The sequence below is a fragment of the Molothrus aeneus genome, chromosome 5, assembly GCF_037042795.1.
Source record: "Molothrus aeneus isolate 106 chromosome 5, BPBGC_Maene_1.0, whole genome shotgun sequence".
Taxonomy (NCBI): Eukaryota; Metazoa; Chordata; class Aves; order Passeriformes; family Icteridae; genus Molothrus; species Molothrus aeneus.
In genome coordinates, this window is record NC_089650.1 from 882,332 (window position 1) to 908,459 (window position 26,128).

General features: G+C 40.8%; 1 protein-coding gene across 1 annotated transcript in view; it reads right to left on the minus strand.

Moving 5' to 3' along the window:
• SOX5 (SRY-box transcription factor 5) overlaps positions 1 to 26,128 on the minus strand; it is a 279,452-nt gene that overhangs the window by 235,392 nt on the left and 17,932 nt on the right. Inside the window, exon 2 of the mRNA XM_066549577.1 lies at positions 6,984 to 7,215. Within this exon, the coding sequence (XP_066405674.1) occupies positions 6,984 to 7,215 (232 nt within the window). The remainder of the gene's footprint in view (positions 1 to 6,983; positions 7,216 to 26,128) is intronic.

Here is a 26,128-nt window from a genome sequence, read left to right on the forward strand (position 1 = left end):
TTCACTGATGTACTGAAGACAAGGGGATGCATCTAGCTCCATGAAAGGAAAAAATCATCACTGGATGACATGGCACCTTAAACGCCATTTCCATTCCCACTACAACCACCACTACTTTTGGTGAATCTGAAAAAGCATTAGCAGTGGGAAGAAAAACTAGAGAAAGCAAGCTGGCCTTGGCACAGCCTAATCCAGCTGAATTTTGTATGACCTGAGAAATCACACTTAAAGAGACAGTGCACAAACCATGAGCACATCACCAGTCCGTTGAAAGGACAGAAAACAAAGAAATGCTCCAAATGCCAACTGCAGTGGGTAACTTCCCATGGACACAAACCTCTGACAGTGAGGGAAGGGACTGTAAAACATAACTGTGAGCACTGAGGGTGGCAGAAGGTCCTGGCACTGCTCAGAGCCTGAGTTTATAACCACAGGGATTCCTTGCAGCCCTGAAATTCAAGAAACCATGACCAACCCTTCACAATGCCTTTTAGGTTTGGTGTATCTGTGCTAAGTAGAGCTGCATATCACAAGCCAACCATCCCCTACTTTATTGACATTCTGTCCAGGCAAATAGCTCAACACTATTCTTACTGTGCAACATCTTCATATGAGCTATTTACTGAAAGGCTTTAGAATGGATTAAATAATAAAAATGACTAAGCTAAATATGTCTACAAGCAGAGGAAGAAAATGGGCAAAGCAGAAAAAGGTTTTCAGAGGACAACTGAAAGCAGACAGGAACTGATAGAGTAAAGCTGGAAACAGAGAAATCTGCACCTGCACTGAAAAGAAAGGCAGAAAGCCACACCAGCTGCTCAGAAGAAGCACCAGGGGTATGAAAAGTGGGTGGAGCAAAGACAAAGCACATGGGGAAACTGTTCTGGAAGTTCTAAAATGAATTAACAACTACTGAAGCAAAAATGAGTCAAGGTGGTGTCCAAAAGGAGGAGTTTGTGCTATGTAGGGGGCAAAACATAATCAACTCAGGATTCCCACAGCCTTGCCTAGGGGAATATGTCAGATAAGAGTATGGAAGCCTGGCATGCTGCTCTCTACTCTGATAATAGTTACAGTGAGCCAAAAGCTTCTCATGAGTGCAGCAGCTTGGCCAAAGGACACACAGCCACTGAAAGGAAAGGAAAAGCACAAAAATTTCAAACTACATTTCTCTGGGCTTCTGTTTTCAGAACCATGGAGAACTGGGTGTTTAACTGGCAGCAGAGTTTGTGTCTCACTACAGCACCAGAAAGACTCACTGTCACCAAAAATGGTGGAGTTCCAGAATAAATTTGGGTAGAGCTCCGCAGGGGATGGACCTGGACTGCAGAAGCTACACAAAATCCACAGCTATTGTTTGACTTCCAACAGGATGGAGAAGATCCCACAGACCATACCTGTGTTATGTCACACACAGGGAGTGTCTGTTGGAAGCAAAAGATGGATCAAGAAGGAGGAACATTTACATTTAGTCTCTTTGGATTGCTGCTATAAACTGGTCTTGCAGTCCTAGTGCAGCTTTCTCCATATCCCAGACCTCAGCAGTGCTCCTCAAATTGATACCACAGATTTTAAACACAATTTTGAAGTTATCTCTGTTGCTTAGAAAGATGACCAAGGTTTTTGCTTACATAGTTTTTTTTATAGGGCATTTAATAGTTCTTTTTTCTCATAAGAGGGAGCATCTGGTTGGAATATTCCTACCAAATGTGGGCTTTACAGTTCTACCTATCTCTTTTTTTCTGCAGAATTTTTCAGCCACTCACTTGAATTAGATTTTACAGGTATTTCTGCAGTAAGTTTAAATGAAGACATTTTCCAGTATGAAGTCAATGAATTGATGCCTAGGCACATAATCACTTGCAAACAATGGACACATACAGTTCCCAGCACTTCCATAAAACAAAGGTGTTTACTTTTCTGTTGATTATTTTCTGCTTAACTGAATTCAAATGAATCCATTAAAAACATGACTGCTTCACAGTAAGATGGTCTTCAGCAAAAACAAACAACTGCTGTTTCCACTTCTCTTCATGGCCTTTAAAAACTACAGTCATCTGCTCCCTGTATTCCAGGCAATATATAAGTCTGGTCTTGATTTGTCAAGCTATTGGTTTAAATGTAGTTTTAACCCTCCTGCTCAGGGAATGGGGGAAAAAAAAGTTTTCTTCCTTCATTACTTATTTAATGTCCCTTTGGACCTTTCAAAGTCTGATCAAAACACCAATGGGCCACCTCAGACTTCAGCAGGTGTTTCTGCTGGGAATAATGTATCCACCCTGGTTTTCCATGGCCACAAGTGTGCAAAAGTCACTGTGTTAAAAGGGTGGTTCAATAAACAGAGGGAGACTTCCACGAGAGCACACTGCTCCTGAATAGCACCATGGCTTTGATCCCTGGCTCACCTGAAGAATGCAGGTGAGAGCATTTGTGTGCCCCAGGCAGGAGCTGCACTAGGAGCAGGTAATGTCAGCAGGACTCACAGGGATAGGACAGGAGGGAGAACAGGGACCAGGACAGGGGGGACACACAGATCAGCCCAACCCGAATGCAAGATGCTATCAAAGTGTTATCAAAGAGTTATCAAAGCTGTTTCTGGCTCCATCACAGCTGATCCTCAAGGACTGCAGAGAGTTCTCTAGGCTCTGGACCAAACAATGCAGTAGCAACTTCTGCAGCTCTTTGATGGGTCCTGACTTTTCAATGATTCCTTTTCATTTGTTCCCCTTCCTAACAGCCCACATGGTGACTCCCTGAAATGCTCCAAGTATAAAGATTAAACCCTGGTAAAGGCCTAAAGTTGTATCTGCACAAACTGCTTCCACCAGCCACTTTTGTGATGACATTTATAATGCAGTGCTTGCAACACTGCAATTTCATCATCTTATAAGTATCAATTTACCACTAAGAGAAGAGGGAAAGAACAGCAGACAAAGGCAAACTTACCCCTGTTTCTGGTTTATTTTAATTGAACTAGTCCTGTTCAGCTAGGCCTATCTCTTACAAAAACAACAGTTTCTAGTTTAAACTGTGAAATTGTGTGTGTGTGTGTGTGTTGTAATTATGGTGCCTGCTAACAATTTCATACTGCCACACTGCACATATGGCTTCCAAGCTAGCTTTATCTGAATCTTTGTGAATCTATTCTCCATGCTATTAAACTGAGCACATTCCACATCGTTCAAAAGTAATTACACTTTTGTCTAGAGTGTAGGAGACTGCTCTCCCCAAACAATGAAATTCTCATTATGAGAGCTGGCACAGTAAAGGCACTGGTGTTCACAACACTGTGCATTGTATCATCACAATAACTTATCCTAAGCTTGATGCTCAAAGGTACACTGGAAATTAAAATTCCTCTAAAACCACTGTGAGGTTGTTTTATTTTTTTTTAAATATGCATTCTTTAGCTCAGTATAATTAGAGTCCTATTTGACTTTTTAAAAAGCTATATGCATTCAGATTTCCATTCTCCTCGGAAGGTCTGAATAATAGCTGAGTGCTCCAGTGCTTGTTGTTCTGATCCACCACCATTCATATGCTGACAACTCCAGACCAACAGGTGAGGCACAGGCCAGGAGAGATGTGATAAGAGAATCCAAATGAAGCATTAAACAACCTTTTACTTGGAACAAGTGGAGGAAAAGCACAAAGCACCGTGCTGGTAAGCTCTTTGACCAGCAGTACTGCCATTCTCAATATTATTCCCAAGTTACACAGGAGTGACTTCATTCACCACAGAAACACAACTTTTACTGTGAAGCAACAAAATTACTGAACAGTGTACCAGAATATTTCCTATAAATTTAAAGAATTATTGAAAATTAATTCTAAATCCCACTGAAAGTGCAGGACAGATGTGGGTTACCAGGACAGTCACAGCCATCAGTTTGGAACAACCAGGGAATGGCAGAATTATGGCTTACCACTTTCACCTCTTCTTCAGTACTTCTTTTATTTATTTTTTCTTTAATCCCATCCTGCATTTCACTGATATTCTATAGCTAAAAAGGATGGTCTGATTTAAACACACCATGCCTGTGGAATACTTTAATCAGTACTTTCAGCCTTGACATTTCTCATTTTCCAGAATTCAGCACACAGACACCATTGGTGAGATCAGTGGTCTTGAGAGTTGCAAAAGCAGACAAATAGAACATAAAGGCAGGCGAATAGAAACAAGTAAAACAAACCTTTGTAACTCAGATGAGCTAACAACTATCTGTGCTATCCAAATACTGTAGCCTTAATAGGTTTCTTCAGAAGAGCTATTGACTGATACTGTAATCCTCAAGTGTTTCCCTGCAAGGCTCATGGCAGGGAAAAATCTCAGAGTTATTCCAGGTCAAACCATTTGTCTCTTATTTTCTACTGAGCAGTTGCTTTAAATCTGATAAATTATTGTTTCTTTTCTTATCAGGAGTTTTCCTACTTGAAATAAGTATCCAGTTTCTTCTATCAAGAGAAAAGTTTGAGACAGAGTGATGCCTGCTTTGGTTGAGGCTGGTGGAGATGTCCAGAGGAGACCTGGCCCAAACCCCTGCTCAGGCAGGGCCACTGAGCTACACCTCCAACATCCTCAGAAAGATCCTGTTCATTTTGATGGGCTGCGCAGATTTTTGCCAATTTTGAAGATGTCCGTATAGGAATTTTGCCCTCCTCTTATAAAAATCTACCCAGAATTTTGAGCTGTCTCACCAGGCTGTTAAAACTTAGTAAAGTGCTACAGGGTCAATTTCCAGGAGTGTAAGTTGGGAGGTGTGAAGCTCCTGGAGCTTTATCAATAAAACTGTATCAGACTGCAGTCTGTGGCGCTGTGTGCACACCTGCACACACCTGGATCTGCTTCCCAGAGAGGATAAAACGGCAGAATGTCAATTCCAACTGTACAAAAAAAGTCCTCTGCCGCGTTAGAAAGTGAATGCCCTGTGGGAATGATTTTTGTCACTGCTAAGCACACGAACTGAAGCCATCCAAATGTTATCCAGTGATCTCCGTCTGATAACTACATACCACAACAGCAGAGGGAGGGATTATGGCTATTTTACCCATTTAGACTGATCGCTTCCTTCCTTCTGGAGACACACAGGCTGCATCCTTTCTGAACTACCTGAGTGATGATTTACAGCACAGTCCTCACTGAAAGGGAGATATTACCACAATGTTACATTCATACAGGCTGGCAGCATTCTTAAATATGTATGAAGACAAAACTAGACCCTTACAGCCCCCCAAACACTGCCTCAGGTAAGGCTGCAGTGTGTCACTGCTGCAGCAAAACTATCTAAAACACCCCCATGATTCAGCACCTTGTACTGTAAAAAGACAGAAAACACTGTTTTGACATCACATTACACACAACCTCCATAGCAGGATGCTACACCAGATGATCAGCTAAACCTCTTGTTCTAAAAAACTATAGTGACCAAAGAAGCAAAGGGGTTAGTTAAACTCAGTTAAAGAGCAGTTAAATGTCCCAGTGAGGTGTAGCTGAAATACTCCTGCTGGCTCCTTAGAAAACAGTATGTTTTTATTTCATCAGGGTCTGATTCTACATTTCTGGTGCCATCACAACTTTATCTATTGACTTAAATGCTGTCAGAAACAATTCCTTATCTTCAAAACACTCTCTTAAAAAAGGCCACAACATAGCAAAGCCCATACATTACATACCCTCACATCCCACTGGCTGGAACTGTTACATTAATGAATTTCATATCCATAAAACATAAGATAAAGGATGAGAAATAAACAAGTTCGAAAAAGATAATGACATTGTCTGCCCATGAGTAATTTCTCCAGTGATGTTCTTTTCTCCATGTAAAGTTGCAATAACACAAACTAAAATTATGTATTCCAAAGCACTGTCTGAGCCTAAGCATTAGCCCAAAAAAGGAAGGGAAATGGATCAGGATCAATGAGTTATTCTGTCTAGGAGAGCAGCTTCAGTGAATATCCAGTGACTTGGTCCTATGAGAAATAATAATCCCTAAGGCTTTTTACTTAGGCCTTGTTATATATGCATAATGAGCTGTAAGGGCTTAAATACCACTGTGGAGCTCTTGCGGGCTTTTATGAGAATACACTATCACCTATTTTGCAATGCCTTTTTAAAAGCCTTCAGATATGCAGGTCCACTTATTATCCTCCCTCCCAGTGAAATTACCAGTGCCCTAATGGAGGTGGGGGACTGACAGAAAAGTTACAGCCCATTTGTAAATGGGCAAGAGCTGTGCAGGCTCTGTGCTTACAACAGAGCTTTGTGCAAGTGCCTGGGTGCTGGGGGCCTTTCCCTGCACCTCTCAACCTTTCTGAAAATGCATCAGTGCTCCATGTGCACAAACCCAGCACAGTGACACTACAATGCTAGCAAGAACAGGGCACTGTTTTGTCTTCTTTAAGACACAGCCAGTTCTGGGCTTCCCCTGGACTGCTGCCTGCCATGAATTGAGTGCTCAGAGTCAGCTGTAGAATGGGAACTCACAAGCCAAAAAGCAGTGAGTTGATTTAATTTCATAAGCATGGTAAATTTTATTGTGGGTATCTGTGACGTGAATCACACATCAGATGTAAGTTTTGAAGTCATGAGAATTCAGTTTCTTTTTTCTTTTGCCTTTATACAGTCTTTCAAGCTTTACTGTTGCACAAACTTGGCACCAGGGTGATGTTTCAGACTCCATGCCAAACGTGACTCTCACTTCCAGTGCTCCAAACCCGTTTGCTCAACACACACACTTCCAACTCACACCAGTGCAGCTAACACAATTTCAGCACCCCACATGCCACCAGGCAAAGGGGAGGAAAAGCCTGCACTGAGAGGGGCTCAGGGGCAGACCAGCAGGGCAGAGCTGCCCAGGATGAGGCGTGCCCTGTCCATGGGGCTGAGCCCTGCACACCCCACCAAGGGCAGCTCTGGGTGCCAAGCTGCTGCAGAGGCAGAGCTCAGAGAAGGGATAGAGCACAATAGAGCAAAGCAAACCTACCATTGTGTTGTGCTGGGAAGTGGGAGTCCTATGGCCACAGTTCTCCTGCGTCAGCAGAGAAACTGGCTGAAATTCCTCAGAGTGAGGCTTGTTGGGAAAACTCACATGCAAGGGAAGGTGAAAGGCTGGGAGCCCGTCACTCTCCTCTTCTCCCACTTTCTGTCTGCTTGTCACCATGGCTACCTCTCCATCTGCTTCCCCATACGGAGAGGCTGGTCGCTTGGAAGACATCCTGGAAGGAACAAAAGAGGAGAAAATAATGAAACCTCCAAATAAATCCTTAATGCCGTCATTGTGTGGTTAGGGGCCATTGTAACAGAAATGCCTTTTTTGTGTTGGCAGAGAGCAGGAAACCATCCAAATACCACTGCAAAGCACACGCAATTGGGAACAATGGCCAAGCAGGTAGCAACAGAACAGTGCCTTGTTTGTTGTGAGAATAATACACTAATATAGCACTCCCTTGTATTCTGGCTTCTTAAACATGAAAATTCACCTAAGACTGCATAATGAAATGCAATTCCTTTTAAAAAATACCCATCTAGTTTTGCATTTGCAAGGGACTCTATGAAGATAGAATGTCTCCCGATACAAGCCATTGTCAACCTTGCTTTTAAGGAATAATCATCTGCATCTCATTATCGACAACTGATAAAAAAACCAAAGTTAAATAAAATACAATACAATAAAAGAACTTGCTAGCGGGCCAAAACGTCTGTGTTTCAATATTTCACCCACGTGAGCAACTGAGGACTACAGTCCTGTTGCAAGGATCTTTCCAGGTCTCCAGATCTGGAATACTTAAGCAATTAAACATTTGGACATTAATAATCTAAGCTTTTTGACAACATAAAGTCAGGGGCTTTGAAAGAAGGTCAGGATTGAATGAAGATCCGCTATCAACTCTTTCTAGCTATATATCAAATTATTCCTTTCTGTAGCTAGATCAGAATAAAAACCCTCATGAAAATGTAATTTATATCTGTACCTACATAAAAAAGGACACACAAGGAAGATACCTAGAGCACACATTGGAAAAACCACACAGAAATATTGACTTGAAAATCAGGCCTACATTGTGAAGTTTTTGTTAATGTCTGATAGGACATGCTTATCTTCAACTTTTAGAAACACTGAAAGAAACCTAAATCATGGGCAAATTCAAATATCATTCAAGACAAACACTACTGAAAATCTTACAGAACACAGAATGCTTCCAGTTTGGTCTCCAAAATAGAGGGGGGTACAATGAAGTCTTAAAATGCAGACAAAATCTGGGATTAATTACAGCAACCTTGTTCATGAAAATCAGGGTATGTCCATGGATGGCCCCTGTGCTAACCAGGGGCATCTGCAAGGAGCAGAATGAGGAGAAATCCTCCAGGCACAGCCAAAACAAGAAATTAAAAACAGGGAAATGTTTCATGGGAAAAAAAATAAATAAAGTTATAAATGAGGAAACTGAAGACTATTTGTATGCAAAAGTTAAAAAAAGGGGCTGAAGTAATACTGCCCCTCCTCAAAAATGTCGTATTTATGATTCTCATGACTCCATTTTTTATTCTGCACTCCACAGTTAAAGGGCTGCACTGGAAGAGCCCAGCAGCCTCCTGAGCCATGTGTGGGGCTGCTCTGAGGTGGAGCCTGTCCACAGGGTTTGGCATATTGAGCACGGAATGGTTCTCAGCAGCAGTCAACTGGGTCTGAAAACAAACAGCGACTTTAAACAGCCCTTTGTTAAGACTTATTTTGCTTCTAATGATCTCATTTCGAGCCTTGCCTCCTGAGCCAAGTTAGATTATATTAAGAAAAAAAAAAAAAGGGAAAAAACCCAGAAAAACCAACAACAAAAACTCAGACAAAAAAACTCCCTACCAGAACCTACATGCAGCTGCACATTGCCTGTTCTGAACACCACCTATTGCCAGCGCTCAGAGAACCAATCTGTATTTTCTATTAATGTCTGCCTTAGTCCAACAGACTAACACTTCATACATCCTACCTGAATTCTGTCTTCTAGGCTTTCCCACCTACGTGTCTGCAGCAAAGCATATGCACAAAGACAGAGATCACCAGATAGACTCTTACTGGCAGTTTGTTACTAGCCCACTGAATTCAGCATTTTACAGCTATGTTTGATGTGACAGATCTCAAACCCTTCTGCAGAAACCACACAGCTCCCTTCTAAAGTTAATGTGAATTATTCATATTTGCATTGTACTGCACCGAGATCGACATTTGCTACAGAATTTAAGTTTTTTGGTTACTCATTTTAACCGTACTTTAATAGAAGCCTGAGCATTTACAAAATCTCTCTGAAAATCAGCACTAAGCAGTTGTCTCAATTTTGGCAAACAAAAAGGGACGGACACAAGATCATTACTCAATTATTCCACAGTAATTTTCTATACTTTAGAACAGCTATATTTGATAAAATGACTGAAAATATTGTAAGCCATGCACAAAAGTCCCCACTGCAATTCACTCTAACAATAAATTACAGAGAGAGAGGATGCCTTGCTTTGTATTGATGATTTGGATTATACATTATATACTCAAACTGTGTCAAGAACTCCTACTGCTGTTAACCTAGAATAACACAGATTCTGTCACATTGCTTCACAAGGAAAGTTTGAATATCACGCTGAAATAAAGCTCTTCTGTTAACTTTGGATGTGAATATAGAGTTTCAGATCATCTTCCTCTGCTTCCCAACTGTTCCCAACAGGGATGAAATAATTTTCTGCAGGGAATTTATATAAACAGACAAGGAAGATAATAGAGGTGTCCACCTCCACGCACTTGCAATAACGGAGATTATTTTGCTTTTGATCTAAAATGAAAACCTACAGGTTGGATTGTTGACCAAACTAAAGTGAAAGCAGAAAGGGTAGAAGAAACTTTTCCTTTTTTCTCTAAAACACCCAGTTTAAATTACAAGCCACAAACCCATCATCATCCTAGAAGACTAACAAATCACTAAAATGGCTAAGGCAGAAAAGCTGAGCTTTAATCTGTGTTAATCTTCCAAGAACACCCAAAGAAATGGACACACAAAGCTGGACAGCTCAGCCATCAAATGCAATTTTGTGTTCAGGCAGGTCTGTCCACAGACAGCCCGAGTCAGACAAAATCAGTTTCACAGAAATTTCTTACTCCTTATGAACAACAAGAAATTTCCACAAGAAAATGGAATATTTAAATAAATAAATTAATAGATCCACATCTACTTTTGGAAATGTCTTCCTAAAGGATAATATCTATCAAAGTCTGTAGTTGCAAAGGATCAAATCTCTGAGTGGTTCCCAAGTAGAAAACATGAAACAAGAAAAAGTCAACTACAAATTACAGCTTGATTGGTTCATTTCCCAAATTTGCTATGTCCCCACATCATGCATCCCCTAATATTCTTCTTTTCATAAATCTGGTTTATCCTACTAAGCTAATACCAGGTCTTAACAGATTCCACATCTAAGATGCAAGCAGAGTTCCCATCACAAACAATAGGGAAAGGGAAACAGCTAAATTCTGAGCAGCAACAGTACCTGAAACTGAGCCCTTTTAACCAGATCTAGACCTAAAGAAGTACTGGAATTATCCCATCCTAACAAAGGACTGCAAACATCCTGGATCTGCCCTCAGTGATAACAGTTCACAGCTCACAGAACTTCAAGATCTTTCCCTCAAATTTAAACTCGGAATCGTTTTCAATTACATCACTCTGAAAGAAGATTTAAAATGGAACAGGAAACACCAATTTATGGATAGGATTAAAAAAAGCACCCCAAACCCCTAAGATATAACCCAGAAAGGTACAAAAGTAATACAGCACACCAGATTCCAAATGTAAAAGGTGTCACTGCAGATGAAATCTGTTGCAACTTCATTGTTTCAAGAAGAATTGCATTTTGAAATATCATTAATCACTTCTACTGAATAAAAACAGGTAGGTGGCAATTTTTTAGGAAACCTAAATCTGCAAAGTTCTGATCCACAGGGACACAGCTTGTACCCAGGCCATTCCACAGACACAATGGAATTATGAAATGCATCTCCATATATGAATTTATCAGTGGTTCACCTGGAACTGAAGATTCAGTTCTGATGATTAATTCAAATTTGATACTGTTTCCTTGTAAAGAGACCTGTTTCCAGAAAGGCTTCTTAATATGCAGAAACCACAGGTAAAAAACCCAAACATGCTTTTTGTTCAATTCTCATTAAATAAATGCTTTTCCTGGTAGGAAGAATGTTTTTTTCAGGGAAGTAAAAACCTCATTGTTCTAACTCACTCTTATCCAACAAATATTTTATGTGATTCATATTACAACAGTTTCTCCAAATATTTCTTTATGCCCTTCAGTTTGTAACAGACTCTTTGTAGGCTTAAATTGACACCCTGTGTCTATTGATCTCAGAATTTTCTGCATTGACTTCAGCATGGCTGGATTTTCCCACTGGAGCAAGTAAGAGCTACACTACATCCACATGAATTGTTTCCTACACTTATTGGTTCCATCCAAATAATTTCAGGCTGGTAAATATGACTATTTTTCTTGCTTGCTTTTTCCCTTGGATTCAGGGTCTCACAGAAGTGATCTTTCCATAGCTATATTTTCTTTATTATTACTATTTTTAAGAGAACCTCACTTAAGTGTCCCCCACTACATCTCCATTTGTTCATTGGTTTCGGTTCATTTCATCCATGATTGTACTCCCCAAATAAACCTGAAGTGGTGTTCAGTACTCAAGGAGATAGTGCCCTCTAGCACACAACCTGCATCCTTTCCAATTGGATTGTTCGTGCCATAAAATTTAATAAATTTTGTGTCATAAAACTCTAATCTTGTTACATTAAGCAAAATACCTCAGAAACATTTCAGATACCTACAAAAGCTTTTGGAGAAGGGGCTTATCCATGTCTTCAAAAGTGTCAAACACAGATGTGTCAGGAGAAAAAGATATGAGGCCATAAATCTTAACTTGTTGGGAGTTAATTAAGGGATTCATCAATCATTGCACAGCTCACCCCATACACACAGGCAAAATCCCGTCACAGCAATCACACAGCCCACAGCAATCTACAGGTTAAAAACTCCCCAAGCCCCTCTGTTCTGACTATTTATAAATGACTTGCTATAATCTAGCATTAAGACCTGTAATTATAAACCAGCATTAAAACAGGCCTGCAAAGTTATGGATAATTATAGCTGGTACACTTTTTAAAGAAATAAAAAGCTTTTCCATTCAAACACAGGCTTTGCCTCTCTGACAGCTCCAAGTCCACAGGATGTAGAAGGATGATTTAAACTGTATGTCAGAACTCTGAGCAAGAATCTCTTTTCCCCCTTCTCAAGGGAGGCGTTGCTGTTTTCTCACCATAACCAGGCCTGACTGCAGTGGCACAGCCAGCTCTGAACCAGCATGGGAACATCACCTCTGAGCTCCTCTGGCAGCCACAAACCCTTCTGGGGCTTTCTCGTGGGCAGGGTTCAAACCCCTCAGCCCTGAGAGCAGAGGATGAGGAGCAGAGCAGCACCAGCCCAGCACCAGGAATCTGCTCCCGAACGCGGCCCGAGTCCAACTCAAATACTGAGAGCTGAAGCAGCCCAAAAACTTCACTTGGATTCACAGTCTGCCTCTCTGCAGGGATATTTACCTCTAATTACAGTCCTTGCTGGAAGCTGCAGACTGCCTTTCCGCAGGAAATAATTATGATTACAGACAGCAGCACTGCTACTATATCTAACGTATAACCATACACACACGTATAGATGCATAAACACAAGCTTATACAAAACACCAGCAATGCATCTGCTCATCCCTGACCACATTTAATGCTAATAAAACACTTCTTCTTCCCAGGTTCCCTGAAACCATGATCTCTCCTTACACACAGCCCAGGCAAGAGGTGCCAGTTAACACTAACAACGGTTTCCATTCTGTTTTGGCCCCAAAGTAATTCATTATTTATGTACACTGAATAACTAGTACCTCTAAAAAAACCAACTCTATTCATTTTGACAAGATTACTTGTGTAATAAGGTATTACTCAACATGAGTAAGGGTGGCAGACTCCCACACACTGTCCCACTGGGAACTGCAAGCCTGACTTGTTTCTACACACACCACTAAAAACAGACTTCATTTGGCAATATCTTTGAGTCATTTACAGCCTGGTTTGGAATTCTTCACTGAAGTAATTCCACAATTAAAAAAAAAATTTGAAAAAGAAGCAAAAATCTGTAATCTGCTAATCAGTAAAAACTGTGAGTGAAACGTGCTCTGTCACTCACATGGGGTGGGATAATCTGTTAATTACTACTTTCTAGGATCATATCAATCAGTTATCTTCTAAAGCACACCTATGCTACAAATCACTTGTGCTATTCAAAGGGGGTTTGGTGAACAAGTCAACTTTGTTAACACAAACCCACATCACTGCAGCATAACCTGAGTAATATTTCTGTGCAGCTGCCTATTATTGGAGCTGCCACAAGTAATCCCATGCTTAGGGACACCCCATAATTTCCATTTCACCCAGTCCACCTTCTCCCTTTGGCTTTCTAGATTTCCTCTCTGTATGGGGTAACTTGAACAATCTTGGACAATCCTTCAGTTCAGAGGATTCTGAATATAAAATGAGAAGGGAATATGTAATTCCCAATCCATTTAAAATTTTAGTGTAATATCAGCAGCCCAGGTCATAAACCTGATATTCCACCTAGCGAAGATATTGTTTTTTGAGAAAAGCTGCTGCTCCAAGTTCCAGTGGTAAATAAATAGTTTCAATTTGACAAGATTTGAACCTCTCCAATACTAAAGTTGTTATAAGTCTCCTTCAAGAAAATGTTAACAAAACCCTTTTTTATTAGAAAAATGAAAAAAAAAATCAAAAACCACTTTTGAAAAATTCCATGCCATCAACTGAAATTTTATAATCTGCATTTTTTTGCACTTGCAAGGGATTTATGCACAAAAACACCACTGTAAAATCAAGTCTAGTAAAAATCAATTTTCAAAAGAAGTTCATGCTGAACATTCCCACCATGTGCTACACAAAGCTTTTCAGGGATTTTTTACCCAGCAGGTAACTGGGGAAGACTGTGCATGAGCAAGTTTTTAGTGAAACAGTGGCCTGAAAGAAAGCAGACTTCAAGCAAAACAGAATTTGGATGGTAATGAATGCACTCCTATCTGCTATAGTACTGTAAGGAATATTACCTAATTCTTCCATAGATCTCACAGAGAATTTGCATCTCACTGGTGTGTGCTAAGCAGGAACATTCAGCAATTCACCCAGAGACACACACTCAAAGTCAGCTTCAGCAGCAGAACCTGTGTTCTCCTGATTTGTGTTTGGCACCTGCCAACTTCACCACCCCTTTGTTTTTCACTCATCTGTAATATCAGCTAAAAGAGCCAAAAATCCAGTAAAACATTTTTAAACCAGGATGAGATTTTAGTTCCTGAAAAGTGTGCTTCTAAGGGATCAAACCTCAAAATCTGTGAGTTTGGAGCCCTTGTCCAAGGCAGGAGAGGCACGTGGTGGTGGCACCGAGCGCATGGCGGTGGCGCCGCGGTGTCAGGGACGATAAGCATCCACCAGCACAAACTCTGAAACAGCAGGATGCAGTCATTGTTGATGTTTCAAGCAAACTGAGCCTGATCACTGGCTTCTTTCATGCAAAAGACTCTGCTTGGATGATTTTGAATTAAATCCACAAGCTCATTTATTTTCCAGTGCATCCTCAAATTAACTCTGGCTTCCTTTCCTTTCCAGCCCCCAACCTTTCAGAAATGTACCCTGACTCTTCAGCTCCTCATACATCTTGCTTTTTTATGATTTATTTATTATACTTTTTATTATGATGTAAAATTTGTCATCATGCCACCACAAAAACAGCAGAGCTTTGTTCTTATTTTCATGTAAAGTTTTAGGAAGGGCTCGCTGCTGAAAGCACTACCTCAAGCACTGTGACATCAGGTAATCACCACTCTGCTGGTTGAACTACAAAGAGGATCTAGTCAAATAATTAGAAATTCCAAGCCTTGAGATTTCACTGCATAAACTAATACCTGAAAATGACAGGAAAGTCGTCAGTCCTGCTGCAGACACTGAGTGGGAGACACAAGGAATCCACACATCACACACCTGATTCCCACTGAGAGAAATGAAGGCAAGGACTTGAAATGGCTCTAAAATTATGACAGTTATGACTGAGTTATTACAGAGAAATTTGAGGAAGATGGACTCATTTTGGAAAGTGAGTAAATATTAAAACTTTTGCAGTTTTGGGAGCTTATTCTCGGTCATTCACAGTATTTGTCTAGTCAAGCTGACACAAATTTTTGTTCAAGCATTGTTAAATGATTAATTACTTTCAGTAGAATCAACATTAATAAGAAGAATTCTCCCCCAAAAAATGCCCAGATTTCAGTGTGAGGAGCCATTATTTTGACTGAGACCTTGGTAGAATGTGACACAGCTTTTCCCACTCCTCTACCACGCCAGTGGTCTGATGTGAGTGCCAAGCAAACAGCCACTGAGCTTCAGCCCCCCCTCTCCTTTCCCCTTTCTTTATTGAAATTCTAAACTCAACAAATGATATTCTAACTATTTTATAAGCAACATTTCCTCTGCAGAGTTTGTGTGTAATCACAAATCAGAAACACAGAAATTTTTAGAAGTTTCTTTTTTTCCCCACTTCACTCTCAGTTTCACTACTGTTAAGTTCAGAATAATAACTTTATATTGCATGTGTGTTTCCTTCCAGTAAATCTACCTATAATTACACTAAAAAAGTGATTTTCAAGGTACCCACTGGTGTTTACTCATCTGAATTTGTAGTATCATTCTACCTTATCATCTAACTCCTGCTCCAACCATCACTTGCATCTACATTTGCACCATGTCAGCACTTTGTAAAAAAAAAAAAAAAGGCAAAAACCCATAAGCACACATGAACACATCCATCCACAGGTGTCCTGAACATTTCCTAGCTAAAATGATCATGCCAGTAAAGCAGATAACCACTGATAGCACAAACTTGCATCACTGAAATATTGGGCCTTTAATTAAGTTTAGTGGGAGCAGAACTGAGGCCTCAGAGAAACCATTTGTACCTTTAAGAACTTCAGAAAGTGAAATCAGTTCTGCATCTGTGAGTGTGATGAAGGGGGCTATGAAAAAAAAATTAAACTTAAGCAGAGCAGTGCCTCTAATGGATGTAAACCTTTTCTTGCCAACAGGTTAATTCCAGCTGCCCAGAATTTTTATTATTCTTTTTTGTTCACATCCATGTGCATGCTCCTCCCTTTCTGGAGGGTTTGTACATGACAGGTGCATTCTTGGCCCAGGAACAAATAATCCTGGAGACCCCAAGAAAGAAAAATCAAACTGAACTTGAAGATAAAATCACAGGGAATAAATACATCATTGCCTTTCCATTATGCTAAAAAAACACCACCAAAAAAAAAAATTTTGAACATTTATAACGTACAAGCAATTTGAGGTAGGATTTTCAAAGCTGAAAAGAGATTGTTCCAAAGCCCAGATGTTGCCTTTCAGAAACCAGTGAAAATTGCTGCCTCGGAAAATTACTCTGAAATACCAATAGAGTAAACCAAAAATTGTTTAAATAAAAATAATTCTACTCAGACGTTCTGCTATTCCAAGAGAAAAAATGAACTTTTTTCAAGTGTTCAGGCGGTTTTGCATTCCTATCTCCTACTTCAGATGATCCACACTCACGGATCATCTCTGGCCTAACAAATAGGGGATAAAACAGGAAAAATGTCTGGCATGATGTGAGGGCTCCTGCCTCACTGACTGTGCACACTGCACTGCGAATCTGCTTCAGTTACCTCAGGGCTGTTGTACTCCTTTCCCAGGTTTTATTCAGAAAAATGTCAGAATTAAAGATCCACATTAGAAACAGGAGTGGTGCAATCACACACCTGCTCACTCACAGCAGGGCTGCAGAAGCCCTTTTCACAGCTGTAATTTTCTGATTTCTGAGCATCCATGTTCCATTTCCAGCTCTACTGGGCACTTTCCAGAACCTGTGCTAAATAACCAATGCTTGCACATGTTAACACACTTCCTCATGTAGGTGCATGGACTGACTTGAAAGCTGGTTTTTTACTTGGTTTGATTCTAAGGGGTGGATGTAAAATTGCAAGAGAAAAGAACAATCACAACCAGCTGATAATTACCCAGCTTAACAAACTAACTCTAGACACTGCTGGAGCTGCTAGGTAAGAAAGACACAGCTCTGAGCCACGTAACACACGTTTATCCCTGCACAAACAAGTGCATATTGGCAGGCAAGGTAAAAACAAACCAACAAACGGGAAAATGGGAGACCCCTCTGAACAGACAAGAATCATAAGGGGCCTCCAATATTCCTTCAGAAAGGCTACAGTGGCAGGCACAGCACTGCAATAAGTGGTCTACCTAAAAAAGCTCTGGAAGCTGTGGAGTGGGGTAGAGAGGAGAAAAAGCCTGAAGGGAACATCCTTCCCCCCAAGGAAACTCAGAGGATGTAGCTCCCTTTTGGAGGTTTTCTCCCAAATCTGCCCTAACCCAGGACAGCTGGCTGACATGCTGACCACTGACTGAGCATGCAAGGATAAAGAAGCCTTGATGGAGAGAAGTAATTATCCATTGTGTTTGTTTATTTTACCTCCTCCACCACACACTGGAACCTTTTTTGTTTTTTCCATTACCGAAGCCATCCCCCACTGAGAGGCCTTTGTGATCTAAAAGGGGCAGAGCCCCTCTTTCTTAACACTGGCAAATTTATGTAGGAAGATTCATTCAAACACATCTTCAAATAAATATTTGACTCTTCTCCTTCCATCACACTGCCTTCAAACAGACTTAAAAACCACCATTAAAATGCTCTTGCCTGCAACTGCTTTTACTGAGATGTGTTAGAACAATTTAGCAGTCCAAGGCACATATTGCCATGAAGTCCAACTTCAGATGACAGCAACAGCCCTCTGAAAAGAATAAACACACATTACAGTAAAGTAAACCTGGCTGCTATTGCCATAACAAGTGGTATAACAGCTTTCTTGAAAAGACTTCTCCTACCAAAACCCCTCTCCCTGCTGGGGATACACTAAATTATACCATAAGTGAATCTGAATCCAGATGTTCAGATCTAAAACCCAAGTCGGGAGGCTCATGAGGAAAGTGACCACTGCATGGGAAATGAGGCATTCCAAAGGCACCACTGGCCCCCAGGAGAAGGAAGATTCTGGATTCCCTCAGGCAGAAGGTGCTGAGCATCTCAGAAAATTAAATTATTTCTTGACCAAAAATTAACAACAAACTTCCTTACTTCCCACTTTTTTTTTTCTCCCTTTTCCACTCCCCACACATATATCAATTTTTGTTTTTCCTACATGAGCTACGTGGATTTGGCAGTGAGAACAATTCAGCCATGTAAAAATGCAGACCATGGGCAACAGAAAGCCTTTTGATCTGAAGGCAACACCAGAAAGAAAACTTCTGTACTGGAGGATGCCTATGGTCACTCTGTGGCACAGCTGCTGCAGCCAAAGCAATTGATCAGGAATAATTACAATCACAACAACTGGGGCATGGAGAAAATTCCTGGATTCATCAGCACCATACATTAACAAACACCCCAGTATCAGAGGCTAATGATAATCTATGTTTTCAAGGTGAACAGCCAAAACTGTTCACCTTGAAAACATAACAGGAAAGGTCCACTATCCTGTTTGTTATTTGAAAAAGGTAGTAAAGAGCTTTTGATTTTGGGTAAGTGGTCACCTGGCAAGTTGTAGAGCTGCTGAATGAATCCTGAGAAGCACTGACTGCAATATATCAGAGAAATTGATTTCTGAAGTGCCAACGGCCTTTGGCACTGATGATTGCCAAGGAAGCCCAAACGCTGGAACTCTGACCAGACTGATGATTCCTGGATGCCTCTTCTGCCCCAGGATGGACCATGAAACCAGGACTCAGCATTAGGAATTCCAAAGACAGATGTGTGATCCCACATCATTTATTGAACCTTTCTGGCTCCCAGCTTTTCTGGTTTTACAGAAGAGGTAAGAATGTTTAACTGCCTTTATAAAATGCCCTGCCAGCTCAGATTTTCCTTCTTTAAAAGGAAACATTCAATTGGTGATTGCTGCTTGCGTTACTTACTTGTATCATTGATTTACCCACTGGGTTTGTGTGCTCTGACACTTGAGTGATGACAAAATTTAAGTTCTCTCATCAGCTACTGCATTTTGAAGCTGCAGAACTAAGTTTTATAGAATCACAAAATATTCTAAGTGGGAAGGGACCCAAAAGGTTCACTGAGTCCAACTCTCAAGGAAGTTCCTACATGGAGTCCTGCCAACAGACTGTAATAATGTTTTGTTTTAATCTAATGACTATATTTACATTAAAATCTATTCAACCCTCTTTTTCTGGGCAGTGATAATTGAAACCAAACAACTCAACCAAAAAAAAAACCAAAACAAAAAACCCCAAACCCCAAAAACAAAACCACAACAAAAAACCACCAAACAAACAAAAAAAAACCCAACAAAAAAAAACCCCTAAACAAGCCAAACCCCCTAAACGCAGCATTTAGCAAGAGAATGTCACTGCATCCTTTCCACTCGTGCCCAGTTTCACTGGCTGGCATTTTCAGCAGTCTCTAAACCCCTCCCTTGTACAAGAGCTCATCAGATGTGCCAATGAATTCACCTTTCTCCTCTCTTCTCCCTCAGCCTCCATCTCCATGCTTGTCTTGCAGGGGATGATCAGAAAGTGCAGCTGTTACCAAGCTGCTGACCTCCCTCAACCTCCTTCCCACCCCCCATGATAGGAATATAAAGCACAAGCCAGATTTTAAAAGATATTAAAGGGCCAAAACCGTAGTTTGCCTTGCTGCTAAGAGAATTTCAAATATGCTTCAGATATTAAGATACCTCTAGATTTCTGAAAATCTGACTGGGAGCCCATCTCTGGCTCCAAGCACCTTCACAGATCTATAAACTCATCTTACTCCTCTCCTTTCTTGTACCCAATTTATTAGCAAACATTCCATACTTGCACTACCCTTTTCATCATCCTTAAAAGCACTTACAAATACTAATTACCCTTCACATATCCCTTCTCCTGTGAAGTAAATAGGGATTATTATCCCCTCTGAAGTAAATACAGATTACTAACTCCTCTTTCCAGTCTGAGGAGATACAGAAGGGGGCCTTAAGCGGCCTGCACAAAGCACAGAGGAGCTACTGAAGCACAGACCAAGACACAGAAGTTCTCCATCCTGGGCTCAGCCAGTGACAATCTAAATCTCACCCATCTATTTGCAAATGATACTCTCAGCCCAATTGTTCCTCTCTGCTGGCTGATGATCAAATATTTAATGCATGCCATAAAATGAAAATATGAACTCAACAGCAGTGCCTCTTATTTGTCATGCCCCATTACTCAGACAGGGTGGTAACGTGTCCACGTGACAGTTTCCAATTTTATTATAGTCTCTATTTGCTCACTCACTTAAGATGTTTAAAGAAGAGTTGTATGGATTATCAGGCAGTCTGAAAAGTTCAGTTCAGAGCTCTTCAAACATATTCATTTTCATCTTATTAGCACAAGTAAAGTAAAAGCCTTAGGCAGGTAATTTACCATCCAGTTTATCCAAAGGGACTTCTAAAGGAAAAGTCAACCTTTGTAAATTGTTGGTGATAATCTCCAAATTGATCATTAATTATCAGCTGCTCCTAAGCGTTTCTTCCATCAGCAGCACTGTGAAAATAATAGATTTCTCAGAAAATCTGCCATTGTTGTCACTGCCACCTGTGCAATCAGCCCTGATTAAACCCAGCAAAGTTCCAGGGCAGGCAGCTGCCTTGCTAAGGGAATCCTGTCCAGACACTGCATTTTCCAGGCAGCTTAAAAATGAGTTATCCACCAAAATAAAGCATTTCTTACTAATGTTATATTTTACATTCTTTACCTTCCCGAGCATAGTAGCAGCCACAATTAATTTAAAGCCATTCAACTGTGCTTAACAAAGAGCGCATTGTTTTGTACTGCCAAAACCAAGCTGACACACACAAACTTCATCCTTCCCTCTGCAGTTCTGTGATTTTCTTCTACTGCAAGTCAATGCTTACAACCCAACAGTAAAAAATTGGAAAGATCATTCCAGACTTTGTCCGTGAAAATAAACTCTGGAGAAGACCAAGGGTTCACCATCTCAGGTCCTCATCACACAGGCTCAGAGCAGGATTCTTTTTTGTTGTTGTTGTTTGCATGTCAAAATTCAATTCAGCCTTGCTGCAAATATTCTGACAGCTGTTCTCCAGAATTGCTGAGTACACACACTAAAGAGAGTTCTTAGAATTTTGGGAAATACTGTGGCCAGAGTACACCACCTGACATTCCACTAATTAAGTTTATCATTCCACTGAATAAGTTCCTACTTTAATCCCTTCCACAGACAGTCCCAGTGGACTTTGCTGCTGCAGCAGCCATGGGTGTCACACACCCCTCACCTTTAGTGTGACCAAACACACCTGGCACACCCACTTTAAAAAAACAACCAGGATCCCAAAGAGGAGCACAATAAACTGCCAGTCTGACACCATCTAATGGTGTATTGTTATATCATAGTGAAAAGGAAGCAAAGAATTAATACGAGAGGGAAGATATAGGCAGGTAGTGAAATTATTTAGAAATACAGTATCTGGAAATAGTATCCAGAAAAGGCTGCATGGTTACAAAGCAAAGCAGTTTACTTTAGCTTGAAGATGGTCTACAGGTAAAAACACCCTGAACCAGGTAAAAATACCACCTAAACCAGGTGCTTTGCCACTTCCTTGGGCTGTAGGTGTAACACAGCAGCAGCTGAAGCCTTTCACACCTGAGGATGGCAGTTCCAGCAGCACTGCAACACATCTCTCTGGTTTTGCACAAACTGAAATGCAGGCTAGTTCTACAACTGGGCAACCACATCATCTTGAACACACACACACACACACACAGATTAAAGGAGTTTTGCTAACATTTAAAAGACTGACTGCTCACTGGGTTCATGACTCCTGTGCACTGGCAACAACTCCACACTGAGTCCTGATAATTCCAAATGCAGTGGGATTACAGTCAGAAAGATGGAAAAACACAACAGCACCACAGCTGAAAGAAGAACCATCCTTTAAAGATAGTTTTGCTCAGATACTCTCAAATTCAAATAATTTAGGTTTACTGTTGCAGCCCAGGAGCTTTTAAATAATAGATATGAAATTTCCAGTTCAAAGGGCAGGAAGCCTGAAATGGAACAGAAACTTACAGAGAGATGAGACACAAATCTGGCAAAAAAAGAAGGGAATAGACTTGTATTTCTATCAGTGACATGGTGCCAAGGAATGGGCTGCTGCTCTTACAGGAGCTTGGGCTATAAATACTTCAATCTTGAGTAAAGGAAACCAAGGAATCCATCCAAACTATTCCATCCAAACTATTGAGGTCTGCTTCTGTTCTGGACAGGGGGAATGTCAAATGGCACCACCTCACTGAACAGTTCTGAGCACTGAGAACTGCCTCTCATAGCCTGGGTTAAACTTCCAGGACTGAAAATAAAACAAAAAAACCAAACCCACACTCACAAGTGCAAGTAAAACACAGTTTAGGGAGAGAAAATAAATGCTGTGATGTGATTTACAGGTAATTCTTTCTAGGAGAACTACACCAAGACTCTCAATGTATGTTTAATATTGGAAATAAGATTTGTCATCAGCAAACAATTTAATAATCCAGTTACACGAGCAGTAACAGTTCCTGGGCTGGTAATGAACACTATGATATCAAAGTTGTCATCTCTCAAACAGAATCTTGGTTGATTTCTGTACATGAGCAGTCTTGATTAATTCAATTGTGCCCTCAGTGTGTTTAGTGCCTGTCTAGGTATGGGAGAAGAGAGTCTTGCAAAGGTCTCTCTGAGGATTGAGTGAGCTTTGAAATTCTAACTTGGGCCACATTATATGAAATAGAATCCAGCTCACTTGCCAGGAAGTAATAAAAGAGAACTCAGTGAGCCTGCTCATGTGAATACATCTTAGCAGAATCAGGGCCCACTCGAGCCACAAGGGAGGAGAAACTTAAATAAAGCATTTCAGTATAAGCATTCTTTCAGCAGCTCTTAGTCTGTATTAGCAGCTAACATCTGAGGAAAGGAAAGGTTTGCTGCTTGGCAATGGTGTGGTGTTAATGTAACACAATCTGTTAAATGAAAAAGCAAAATTAATTCCAATTTGGTGTCTTCACATTTCACACTCCAGAGACTCTCATGGACCGAATGAAAGACAAGAAGTGGAAAAGAAAATTTAATGATTTAAAAAAAAATAATTGTCTATTTCTTTGCATTTCACCCAATTAAGTTAAGAGGCAATCTGAGGAGAAAATAAGAAAGGTTTCTTATTTGTAAAGGTATTTCTCCCTAGGTGGCCTCAGAAATGTCTGCCCATGTCCATCTCTCACTGCCCACTCCCCCTGTTCCGCCTGTCCTCTCCACAATTCCCATGTTTAGCTTTACTCCATCCTCACAGCAAGCAATGGATTAAGCAGAATTACTCACTGCTATGCCAATTAGGGATGAATTAATTACAATTTTGCCTCCTGTCCCTCGAAGGCTGCAGGCTTGTCCACCAAGCCCAACGTGAAGGCAGTGAAGGAAAGAGCTCAAACACTCCAGAGTCGGCAGAAACCAACTTTTCCTCCTGTCCTCTCTCTGCCCTGGGGGAAATTGATGTGAGCTCTTCTCTGCAGGCAAAAGCACAGCTGAGCTCCCTGGGACTTCAACTCCCAGGACTGTAAGGGGGCACCAATAATCCCTATTTTTCAGTGCCATTGTGCAAGTTGTTCCCTTAATATTTGCAAAGCACCTTGAGGCCAAAGCACACGGACCACAACAGAAGCACAAAATGTCACCATCATCAAAATAAACTGGGGCATGTTCCAGCCAGACTGCTCCCAGTGAAGTCTCCCTGGACCTCCACTCAGGACATTTCTGGTTTCCAGAGTTACATGCACACACTGTCCAAACCAAAAATCTGTAAAGCCACACAAGGCTCTTCTTCCTCAGCAGCCCGTTTTTCCCTTATTTATTTTTTTCTGAAAAAATACTTCACCATACCACCCAGCAGCCACATTCACTTCCAGGCTAATTATACACTGAAGGACAACCAGCATCAGGCTGATGATGGCTTACAGAGTCAAGGGAAGGCCTAGGCAAATAAATAGGATCATTTCTCTTGGTCTCTCACTGTTTTCCACTTGGTGATGAATCTCAAAACCTGTACAGCCATACACATTAAAAAGACTAAAACAATCTTTGTCCCCCTTTTCTCTCATTTTTGCTACCTCTGTATACTTCCAGCAGCACCTTCCCAAGCTATAAATTGCCAACCAAACCTTCCCCTTCACCCTGGTTACAGAACAAAAGGAAGCAACTCTGAGTGACCTACTGCCACCACTTAAAACACCCTAAAAGAATTAAAAATTATCCAACAGCAAGAGCCAAAGGGCCAGTATCATGCCACCCTCCATTTAAAATTCATAAATGGGTCAGAAAGCAGACAGCTGTGCCTCACACAAGCTGACCCATGTAAGCAGTCCTACCCCATCCCTCCTGTGCCAATTCCTTCTTCCATTCCCTTTTCACTGTCCAGCAGGACCATGGATGCTCCAAGGAGCAGCATTCCATAGCCCAGGGCCAGGCTGGATGCAGCCAGACCCACGGGTGCCATCCCTCTCTTTGGAACTTTCAGGTCCCTTCCAACCCAAACCAGTCTGGGATTCTGTGAGCCCAAATGAACCCCAAGAGTTAAAAACTCTTTTTGACTTGAGCGGGATGCCTAACCCTGCAAAGATCTCAGCCCTTCCAGCTGCCACTGATTCCAACAGAAACTCCAGGCATTTAATTCTTAGTTTTACAACATAAACTAGTAATGTCTCCTTTTTGATTAATCTGTGGTGATTTTCTAGAGACCCACACCTTGTCAGTCTAACCGCTCTGCTGTGCTGGTCTGCTATGACCTGTGACATTATAAAAGGACATTCTTGTGCAAACAGAACATGAGCCCAAATATCACTACTGTCTTCACAGAATAAATGTAATGCTGCACATTTGGTCAAATCACTTTATAAAGTGGTAAAGGAGAAAAAGTACCCCATGGACTTGATTATAACACGTTTATAGAGATTTTTTAAAATGTAATTGTTCTGAGATTGTGGTTTTTTAACACACCAAAAAGTGCCACTAATTACCAAAAGGAAAATATTTTAGTTCATTTCTCTGCCATGATTTGTTCTAGTCCATTTTTCACATCTATATAGCTTGTATCATTATTGACACAGCCATGTGAGTAATAACATGTATCATGCCCCTTTCTGTACACAGCTCATATACAGAAGAATAGGGTACTTCAGCCAAATGAGTAATTATTAAGGGTATATTTTCAAAAAACAGAAATCAATTGCACATCACAGTCACTGACTGGGGTCATTCATTACATCTCTGCTGTAGATCCTGCCCTGCTTTATAGGAGACATGTCATTACCAAGAGGCAGTAAGAAAATACTGCAGAAGTTTTAGCTCTCTGAATGATAAATATGTTAGTGTTTCACAATGTGCAACAAAAATGATGAAAAAAGTCACACAAAAAAAGGAAGATGGAACAAGTAACAGTGCTGGTTTGCTGGTTCAGTGACATACTGTTCCAATGCAGCTTTTTGGCACCCATTCCTCATACAAACAACACTCCAACTAAACACTGAGGGATTCTGACCTGATTATCTGAACACCCCAAATGCAGATGAAGCAGAGCTTTAGAACTGAATTACTCCTCACACACCTAGCAGGCATATAAAATTCTCAAAGCAGGATAACAAGTAATTTTATACACCTAGGATGTTCAAGTGCCCCGGCCATAATGTGTTGCTTTAATTGCATACCCTTAGTCAACTAAAAAAAAGAAAAACAAAACAAACAAAAAAAAAAAAAACAAACCACAAAAAAAACCCCCAAAACAAAACAAAAAAAAAAACCAAAACAAAACACCAAAAAACCCCCAACAAACAACCCATAAAAGGTCCAAGC